This window comes from Zootermopsis nevadensis, unplaced genomic scaffold, assembly GCF_977971745.1.
Source record: "Zootermopsis nevadensis isolate Lab colony 2312 unplaced genomic scaffold, Znev_1.0 Znev_ptg000008l, whole genome shotgun sequence".
NCBI lineage: Eukaryota > Metazoa > Arthropoda > Insecta > Blattodea > Termopsidae > Zootermopsis > Zootermopsis nevadensis.
In genome coordinates, this window is record NW_028259140.1 from 3,946,221 (window position 1) to 3,956,549 (window position 10,329).

The following is a 10,329-nucleotide window of genomic DNA, read 5'->3' on the forward strand; positions in this document are numbered from 1 at the left end:
TTCAGGTTAGAATACAGAGCTAAATTAGCACAAAACAGCATAATACTGCCATCTCTGGGTAACTAAATCTGACAAGATGTGATAAATCAAAGAAAGATTCAGGATTGAACGGAGCTAAGGTTGGTTCAAAGAGCATAATACTGCCATCTCTGGGTAACTATTGGTACTGACACATCGTAATACTAGACTCAGTCGACACAAACGGAAACCACTTTACAGCACTTAACTATTAGAATGGTTAAGTTATCAAGGCTGGCGATTCTGGTACATTCTACAGACGACAGAAAATCACGTTCATGCACAAAATACGTCAAAATATAAATAACATGTTTTTGCTTATTAAAATTGAACAAAACGGGAAGGAAACATATTCCACGGGATAAACAAAAAATTAAAAGTTTTTGGGGACAATACAGGCAGCCATGAAAGAACTGATGGCACGTTGGATATGACGTGATGAAGAAAACCCACGACTACTGTATTCCTAACACAAAAAACAATTCATAAGACCTTACCGCCATCACGACGTCCCTACATTCCAACTAAAATACGAAATCTACGATTACAGTAGCTTCCAAAGCAACGTTACATAACTAGTTCATTACCATCGTTTCCATCTGCCGGAAAAAAAAAGTTTGTACAAGAGATGAACTGGCGATTTCAAAATAATCAACTAATATCAAGTCTACACGTTGCCGGAATCACATTCTTGTCTTACAAACTCGACGCATCCAATATCTTTACCCGTTCGCAAAATATAGTTTCAAACGAGTTTGTACGAACTTTGCCAATACTGCGCTGTGAACGAAAAAAGCTCCAATTCTCACAGTCCCCCACCCCACCAATCCAGAAATACAACGCCCCCCCCCCCCCCCCCAGAATGATGGTAAACACGCACACCAACTTGTTTCCATCAATATCACACATCCAGCAGAACCTGAGCATACACACAGCACATTTTATCCTGGTCGATACAAATGTGTGTACACTTGACAGCACTTTGCTCCCTCCTACCCCCCCCCCACACGCTATCCCCCCCCCGTTTTCACTGGCAGGCAAAAAAATCTATACCAGCGCACACATTTATGGAGAGACGTAAATAATGAAGCTCGGTTCGCAGGCACATGCAAATATTTGTTGTGGAGCTCGGCAATCTAAAACATTTCTCTCTCTGCTTTCTCTCAAGTCACCTCTTTAATCCATTTCCTTATCTTTCCAGAATTATGAACAAGAAAAATATTAATGCCAGTAGAATTAATTTTTTTTTTTTTTTTGGATATTAGCAGAGAGTATCACGGAAAGCCAAAACCCCAAACCGCCTGATTACAGAAAAATGGATTTTACAATATTGTATAGCAGACAACTGATGGTTCAAACAAGTTCCGGAAAGAGGACAATTGAAAGACCAAGAGTCAGATGGATGAAGGGAATCAAGGATGTAAATGTAGAGAGAGGAGTGGAAGGAGGATGGTAGATGTACAGAGAACAATCTTCTTCTGTGGCTCTCCGGTCCGTAATCGGTCCATGGCCTCCTCAATTCTCCTCTCCTGTTAGGTACGTCTGTCCGAGGCTTTGATCGAGGTTTCAAAACATCTTCCTTTTTACGGCGCAAGGTTGTTAGCCTTGCGACCAACCCCCAACCTGGAGGACCAGGGTACCTCTCCCCCTCGACCAATCTGGCTACGGAGGCCCTACCAGTAGCTCTTGGGGTCACTGAGGCACTCAAGCCCCACCACAGTCTCTGCCTCTGGATGCAACCCAGCACTCTTTTACCTCGTGCATTTCATTCTTCACCCCCTTCGTATCTCGGCCATTTAATGTCATTATTCTGCTCCCTTCTCTTCCACGCAGTTAACTGCACATAACTTGCCCCCCACCCCCTTTCAGTTTTAGTATGTGATAAAATACAGCCCAGCGCGCACGTCATCTCGCAGAGTGGTACATAAAGTTGTTTCCTCTTGCTTTGTCGATTATACCGCGTGACTACCGCAGTTTCTGTCAATGCCCCGCCTCCTCTTATCTCCACGAAAATGAGTTTTAGGTTAGGTTATAAAAGTGCAAATTAACATCAGGGGTTTCCAATCATTAAACACGTTTCGTACGCTCAGCGGACTACTGACAGTAACCGAATTTAAGCGCGAAACGCGTTAACGTTATGTACGAAGCGCCATTTGAATTTTGAGATGAGATAAAATGGCAGATTCATTCATATTCACCCTGGAATTTCACTTTCCTCCTCCAATTTCCTTCCTCGACTGTATTAAAATTGCAAGTGCATCGTTCTCCACGCACGAACACGAGAGACTTAACGTCGTCACAAGCAAAACAGCAACTACATCAAACACAAACTTCTTCGATAAGACGTGATCATAAGCAAATCTGTTTACTTCCATCTCCGATCACAGTTCTTCTTGAGAAACTGACGGCACGCTCAGCTAGACAAGAAGCTCCCGGATTTATACGGAACCAGAAGGTTCATTACTGCGTTTACGGACGCACGACATCACTCCCCACCCAAGCCACGTAAATCTAATCCACACCCTCCCAACCATTTTCTTAAGCTCCATTTTAATATTATTCTTCCATCTATGTCTTGGTATCTGTTTTACAACGCTATTTACTAATTACTGAAGGATAAGAAGTTAAAGTAAGGAATTTTAAGCAAGACCACAGCAACGAGGAGGTTGCAAGAGTCTGCCTCGTACACACCGGAATCTCAGAAATAGGTTGTTCCGCCATCACTAACGAGAAGCAAGAAACTAGCAACAAATTTCAGACAGAACAAAATGTATTTAGGGATTCTATCAGACCCGGTCTTTCGACACGTTTCCGCCAATTTCCTTCAGAGCATTTTACGTAATCTCTGATCAGTGAAATTTGTAGTTTCAGATTTCTTAATGTTTTTACAGCAAGAAAAGTGTAACTTCCTGTTCATCTCAGAAAATGAATTTCAAGACAGACAGACAGACAAAAAAAAAAAAACCCAGCACAAATATAAGAGAAATGAAGGCTATTTATTGGCTGGTCACCTAACCGATAGGTTAGTTCACGGCACGAACGAAACAAACTCTTACGACCATTTCAAATAAAATTCGGATTAATCAGGAAAGTAGCACTTACATTGGCTGTAGCAGTCTCTTTAATCTTGTCTTTTGAGATTTCACCCGGGACTCTGCCAGTTTCGCCGACGAAGGCGAACAGCTTCTGCTCCGAATTGTAACTCACTCCTGTATCCGGGACGGAAGCAACGAAGTGGCCAAAGTCCACCAGTTTGTACACACGCAGTAAGGCCTGTAACCAGGATACAAAATAAATAACTGGAAGTGACTGAGGAAAACCTTACTAACAACTTGCCACCATAATTTTTTTTTCCCATTCAAAAAATTAAGGTTCATTACCAGATTTAACAAAAGAAACCTGAAATGCATTTTTAATTTTTTGGAACATTAAAAATTAAATTAGTATATCCAGTAAATATGGCTGATGTACCATGGTCTCCACAACAAAGTGTCCGTACGCTACAGCCGAGTTTCCAGGTTAAAATCTCGGCCCAAAGTCTGGCCGCCATAAACGAAGTTTTTCATTGTCCAGATCTTTATCTTCTGCTGACTGTCATTATAATTGAAGTGCAATTACTTGCATCATTTAATAAGGTGTATATAGCCGCGTGGTCTGACGCATCATGCTTCGGACCGGCGATACGGAATGCGCTCTGGTTCGAGTCTCGGGGGAAAAGAAATTTTCTCATGGGCTTTCGACCAGTGTATGGGACCGGTGCCAACCCACCATCGTGAGAAAATTGGGGAGCTACAATGGGTAGCGTAATCCGGTCAGCAAAGCTAGCGATGGCTCGGGGGTTCGTCGTGCTGACCACACGTCACCCTGTATCTGGTTGGATGGTCGTTCACCTCTGCTTAGGCATGTGAACGTGAGGCCGGCGGCTAGCTAGTCTCTCAGACGGCTGTTACGCCGCGGATTATTATTATTATTATATGAACAACTGAACTGAGTGAGAGAAAATGCAACGTACTGCCTGTAATCAGTCATTATCTCTGAATGAGATCATAAAAGCCTCAGAGTATCCTGACAGCATAAAATAAAACTCACTTCTTCATTCACAAGCAGACAGTGATGACGAAGGTATTCCCAATCTATAGCGGCATGGCTCGTCTTCAACGACGACAGACCTTTCAGTGTCACATCCTCTGGTAAGGGAACTTTCCTGAAAATCTCCGCAATATTTTTCAGTTTAAACAACTGGTCAACATCTGATCCTGCAATCAACAACCCTTTCATCTCAGACAATCGTAAATTGCGAAAATATTTTGCAACATTCACTAAATCTAGGGAGGAGGAAAAAAAGTTAACACAGATCATTTTTCTCCTGTCAGCAAGAATGAAAAAGTGCCCCAAACCACAAAATTCAAATAACGTAAAGTATTTCAGAAATGATAAAGACATTTATATATATACATGATAATATACCTTTCTCAAACGCATCTGCATTCACATTGATGAGGTTCAACAGAGTTACAAATCTGGACAGAAGAGTTTGGGATTCACGTCCGCAAGCTCTTATTGCGTCGCCGTCTCCGCGGAGCCAGTCGGCGCACACTTTAATTGCGTGCAGAAGCCTCTCTCCAGCAACAAACTCAATCGCATCTGCTGGATCTAGCACTTGACCATTCTTCATTCTGTTTTTATCCACGTCCTTGTCTTCAGCGTTAATTTCTTTAATTGCTACTGCTTCAAAATTATTTAAACTTCCACCGCTAATCATCACACTATCGCGACAGCTACCTTCATCCTTAACCGAGCCGTTGGTATTTATGAGCGGACTGGCGAGATTTCTGTCGCCTTTCTTCCCGGATTTCAACCCATTGCATTTATTTAATTCATCTTTAGTAGCGTCTTGGTCAAGTGTTTTGCCGCGCTTCACTGCGACTTTGGAGCTGTCAGAATTGATATGCAGCATTTTGGGGCTTTGATCGCCCTCGTCTTCCTCATCATCATCTTCCTCAACGTCGGAGCTCAAGTCCAGATCTAGTTCTGTACTCTCACTTATATTCGAATTCCCGTCGTCTGAACTCGAAGTGCCATCACCATATGGGAAATCACCTGTCAAGTTAAAGACGCAAGTCAGAAAAGATCGGCACGCTGACTAAATAAACAAATTGTTCTATCAGCAAAATTCCAATAAAGTAAAAAGTTGTTAGAGGAGGAAGCAACCTCCGGGCGTGAAGCGTAATAGCGAATGTGTAAATACAGAGTGGATGGCCAAAAAAGGGCAGACTTTCCCTCAGAATGAAATGTTTTACTGCCTGGTTAAATTAATTTTCCTAGACTTTGATTGGTGACTACTTATAACTTCTTAACTTTAAATGAATCTAAGCTTCCTGGTTTAACTTTATCGTAAGAAGACGTGTCATTTAAACGGCAATGCATAACCTATTAAGTTAATGTCAGTTAAGAAAATTCTTATGCGGTTCAAGCTTGAAGGCCGAGATTCAATCTAACAGTATCATTCATTAACATAAGTAAAAATTACCATCACTTAAATCAGAATCCTCAGAGCTGTTCAAGCGTCTCCTCCTACGTCTGCGGCTCCTCAGCCTTTGCAACCGTTTAGATATCTTTTTCTTCATGACGGCTTTAGTGTCTTGACAGTCATTCTCCCCAGCACGTCCGTTTACCAAAGCCACGGTACTTTCGCAGGCAGCGGACTGATCTGACGGCTGCCGAATAACAGCCATTCCATCAGACGGTATCTTGATGTTGCAGTCTCCAGGAGAGAGGGCAGTTAAGTTAAGCTCAAGTGAAGTAGCAGTAGTGGTCGGAGGGAGAGCAAAAGATGGAAATGATATATCGAAAACTGAATCTTGAATGCGATGGATTACTTGCTGGACCAACTGAGAAAACATGGCTAATATGAATCCAACTACAGCAGATGCTTGTTGTGAACCTGCAAGAAGAAATAATAATATTGTATTGATATCTGAACCATCACCAAATATTTTTCAGAGATCGGATATGTCTCCGTCGTTAGGTGAAGTTATGACGGAGGAGGGTGTACTGTAGTGAATCCCTTAGACACAGGTTTTCTCCGCCAGAGTACGCACCCCTCTCTCTTACCTTCACCTGATAATGGGATATGGACCCAGTCCCCAAACATAAAAGATGACGGACAACGTCCAAATTAACGTCGTAGCTTATCAAATATTTTATGTGTACTTTCAACAAAAAAGAAAAGGGGGGAAAAAAACCTACCGCTAGTCTGCAATTTTGTGATACACAGGAGTGACATGACAACCATTTTGAAGATGAGATCATCCCCGAGATATTCTGGTCTTTCTTGATTTTCCTCGCTTCTCTGAAAGAGTGACAGATGTTCCTCATCTAACTGCCCTCCTTTCATCTCACATTTACTGCCACCTGCGAATGGCTTCGGAAGTGCCATGCAGTGCTGTAGGTCTAGTAACAGTTGATGGCACACCTGCAAAGGTATACGACATAATGAAGAAACTCTGTATTCTGAAGTAATTATAAAATGCATAATTGCAGTTCTTAAATTAAGTATTAAAGTATTTAATATACTGGGAACGACCCGTTCTTCTAGTGCCTGAGCACTGCGGGTCCCAACTTTTCGTTGGCTTGATCTATAGACATTTGGTAGGACTCCTTGGACGAGGGATCAGCCCGTCGCAAGGCCTCTACCTGTACACAGAACAGCACAACACAGAAAGACGCGGACAAATATCCAGCGACCAAGCGGCACAAGGCCCAGTATTTATTATTCCAACAATAAATATGATCAACGTATATAAAATGAAACAAATACACAATTGCTCAGTTAGAAAGAAATCTTACTTGATTACTCTCAACCAGCGACTTCCTATCAAAGAACCATACGTCAGTAAGTAGCAGGAATCTTGCTATCAGTCTGTGAATGCGCTCAGCAGGCTGAACTGACAACGCATCTTCAACTTGGTACTGGTTGTCACAGTGCTGTTCTAACCACTGCGTACTTTTCTCCAGCAACCTTTCCAAATTACCTTCTGCACCTTCAAATGGCTGCTTACACATCAAACTAAAAATACAAAAAAAATCACTTAAAAATAAACACTAAACTGACTAAATTTCAACCACAGAGGATACAAAAACGATGCACACAAACAACTATTTCATTAAACAAGGCAAATTCTGAATCCGTACAGAGCGTACGGTCCGTCAGAAGAGGTCTGAAATAATTATAAACACATGGGGAAGAACGCACACAATTATGCATTCACCATAAAATAGCATCAACATTTTAACGCTCACCATCGCATGTAATAGTACGCTGCATCCAGCCCGTAATTACACGTCCCTGATAGCGTGCCCAGTTGGTTGTGAGGCATCCCAACATCTACATTCATATTCAGTGCCTGCAAAAACATATTTTCAAGCAAATTACACACTCCTCCGCACCATAAACAAATTAGAAAGTACACAACGTTATCCACACTGAACCTGCGAATCTGTTGTATGATATACGAAAGGAAAAATTTTATCCTTTATTGAGCAGCGAAACGAAAAAATTAAAATGTCAGAAAAACAATGAATTACATTGAACAGAAATTCTAAGATGGAATCAGCATTTAGTGTACCATATTACAAGGCTTTCCTTCATATGGTATTCAATTTCATATCTCGTTCATTAATTTACTGTAACATTAAGCTCATATTTGTATAATTCATAGATTAAATTAGGAAATTCATAAATACCAGACGCTAGGGGAGGCTACAGCAGCATATGGTATGACAACTGGCCTTGTGAAAACAATTTGCTTAACCTTGTCGTCGCGGTGGGGCTCGAGTACCTCAGTGATCCCAAGAGCTACTGGTAGGGTTGGTCGAGGGGGAGAGATCAGACTAAGACAGGTACCCTGGTCCTCCAGGTTGGGGGTTGGTCGCAAGGCTAACAACGTTGCACCGTAAAAAGAAAGATGTTTCGAAACCTAAACCTCGGACAGATGGACCCAACAGAAGGACCGAATAGAAGAGGAGAATTGAGGAGGCCATGGACCGAATACGGACCCGGAGAGCCATAGAAGAAGAAGAAGTGTTACCGTAGTGTACCTTTATCGTCCTTGCAGTGTAGCTTATGCACGATCCAGCCGATCATGTGACACATCAGAATCCTGAAGCTAAAGTCTGGCTGGTAGTTACGTAATACACGGTTTAAATCCCCTATTTCCATATAATGTATAATGCAACAGCAAAGAACTGGGTATCTCATTTTCTTTATGACATGAACACACTTACTTGCAAATAATAGCGCACAGCTAGCCCAGTATCCCAGTGAGGGTGCAGATCTAAGAAGTAGCGACTCAGATCACCCAGATAAACCAAACATCGGTGCACAGCCTGCTTAGCCCAATCCACACAGTTACTTTCCAGTGCTTTGCTGGATGACGACGCTTTGTCTAGAATAAAAACACAAAAACTTCGAAATAAGGAATAAATCTGATATTTGGGTTCAGACGGTACTAAAAAGTGGAAGGTTACTTTTGTCTAAATGCAATCTGCAGATAAACTTTCCAGTAGATCTCTGTAACAAAAGAATTAAAGAGGAAAAAATAAACAAGGATTTTTTTTTTTTCACTTAGAGTCAGGAAAAAAGGGGGGGGAGATAAATAAAGTTAAAAGAAACTGGGCTAGGAAAAATATAAGTTTTACAAACTTGCAAAGATATTACCTCCAACATTATGAATTAGAAAATGTGAATTCCTCAATTTTGCCAGAGAAAAATTGCTGCATCATTACTTACCAGTGGCTGACTGATATCTAATAAATACTGCAAAACAAAATTTCTTCTTTCGAAAAGTCATTGCAACGTGCAGCTATGTTAGAAAAATCGCTTCCCGACTGAATTAGAAAGGTAGTTAAGTTTTCTGCAGCATTATCATGGCCTCTGCCATATCAATATTCAGTATTTCTATATGTAAAGCTCCTTTCTCTAGATATTTCTGCCTACTGTGCTCTTCTCTTGATCATAATCTTATACTCACTTTCAGCAGGGTGTCTCTTGGGAAGACGATAGTCCCATCCCACTACCAGACAATATCATGAACCAATTAAATGCAGTCTAAACCTCTCTTTAAATCCTCACTCACCTTTCTTTAATCCCTCATCATACAATATTAATGGAAAATCAACAAGTCCATAAAGATCCAGCTTGAATTCAATCTGTAGCCGAAACAAAAGATGATGATAATGTCCCACTCCTGCTGCTAGATGGCTCTGCATGTGTGCTACTTCCTGAGGGCTCCATGTGTTGTTCTAAAACAAAATTATGATTTATACTGATGCTAAAAACTGTATACAAATAAGACAACACAACATTCGCAGTACTAACTGCTGAAAATTATATGGTATAAATATGAAGTTGCAACCAACTACAAACTTCCTACTAACACCTTTCAATCTCATGTCAATAGTTAATTTCCCACAATAATTTAAAATTACTCCAGTACTGCCACTGACAATGTTTCTGTATACAGTTACAGGAAAGAACATATTTATATAAACATGAAGAACAGAGTACTAAAGTGTAGCAAAAAGTATTTTCATACCTTTCTGAGCCTTTTGGCTGTTGTGACAACATCATAGTAGCCCTTCCTCCACAGGAGTTCTTCTCCCTTCCGCCCATAGCCTACAGGATCTGAGAAAATCAAGCGCTCACAGTATTCTCTCAGCTTCACCCGTTGGGTCTCCACATTAGGCAAGAACAAGTCATTGCATGTTTGGGCCCTTCCACGACGGTCATCCAGATGTCTAGAGGCATCAGATATTGCTCTATAAAAATGAAACAATATTATACTGACCAACTCAGAAGTGTAATATGTTCCATGAAAAGTATAATTTTTCTCTGTTGGCTGTTGAATTACCTGATTACACGGGACATGGATGTTAATAAGCATATTCATAAATACCCACCATTACATCCTAAAAGCTAATATTACACATAAAATTAAAATAAACCGTGGAAAAGACTGTTGAAAGAAGATTCACAATTCCGCCTTCCTACATTACTATGAAGAATGTTACAACACATTTAGGCTATACCTCTTTGCTCACCTGTAAAGACGTCTTGATAACTCGACGTTCTCGTTTCTTACGTCCGAAATCGGATTGTAGGACTTCTTCATAATGTCAACTCATCTTTGTCCTTAATATTTGCAATAGACTTTGTTCATTTCCCACTAAAATTGGGTAGTAAAATTTGCTGTTCATGATACCATGTACCTTTATGCTTCATTTTTTCATCCATAGGGTACGCAGCAGTTT

At 40.9% G+C, this 10,329-nt stretch overlaps 1 protein-coding gene across 1 annotated transcript in view; it reads right to left on the reverse strand.

The window, feature by feature from the left end:
* Smg5 (Smg5 nonsense mediated mRNA decay factor) overlaps positions 1-10,322 on the reverse strand; it is a 28,781-nt gene extending 18,459 nt beyond the window's left edge. Inside the window, exons 1-11 of the mRNA XM_022066406.2 lie at positions 10,120-10,322; positions 9,615-9,837; positions 9,156-9,321; positions 8,305-8,465; positions 7,321-7,424; positions 6,868-7,087; positions 6,268-6,493; positions 5,549-5,962; positions 4,486-5,118; positions 4,108-4,274; positions 3,121-3,291 (exon numbers count right to left, since the gene is read on the reverse strand). Of these exons, the coding sequence (XP_021922098.1) occupies positions 3,121-3,291; positions 4,108-4,274; positions 4,486-5,118; positions 5,549-5,962; positions 6,268-6,493; positions 6,868-7,087; positions 7,321-7,424; positions 8,305-8,465; positions 9,156-9,321; positions 9,615-9,837; positions 10,120-10,190 (2,556 nt within the window). The 5' untranslated portion in view covers positions 10,191-10,322. The remainder of the gene's footprint in view (positions 1-3,120; positions 3,292-4,107; positions 4,275-4,485; positions 5,119-5,548; positions 5,963-6,267; positions 6,494-6,867; positions 7,088-7,320; positions 7,425-8,304; positions 8,466-9,155; positions 9,322-9,614; positions 9,838-10,119) is intronic.
* Between the last annotated feature and the right edge of the window lie 7 nt (positions 10,323-10,329).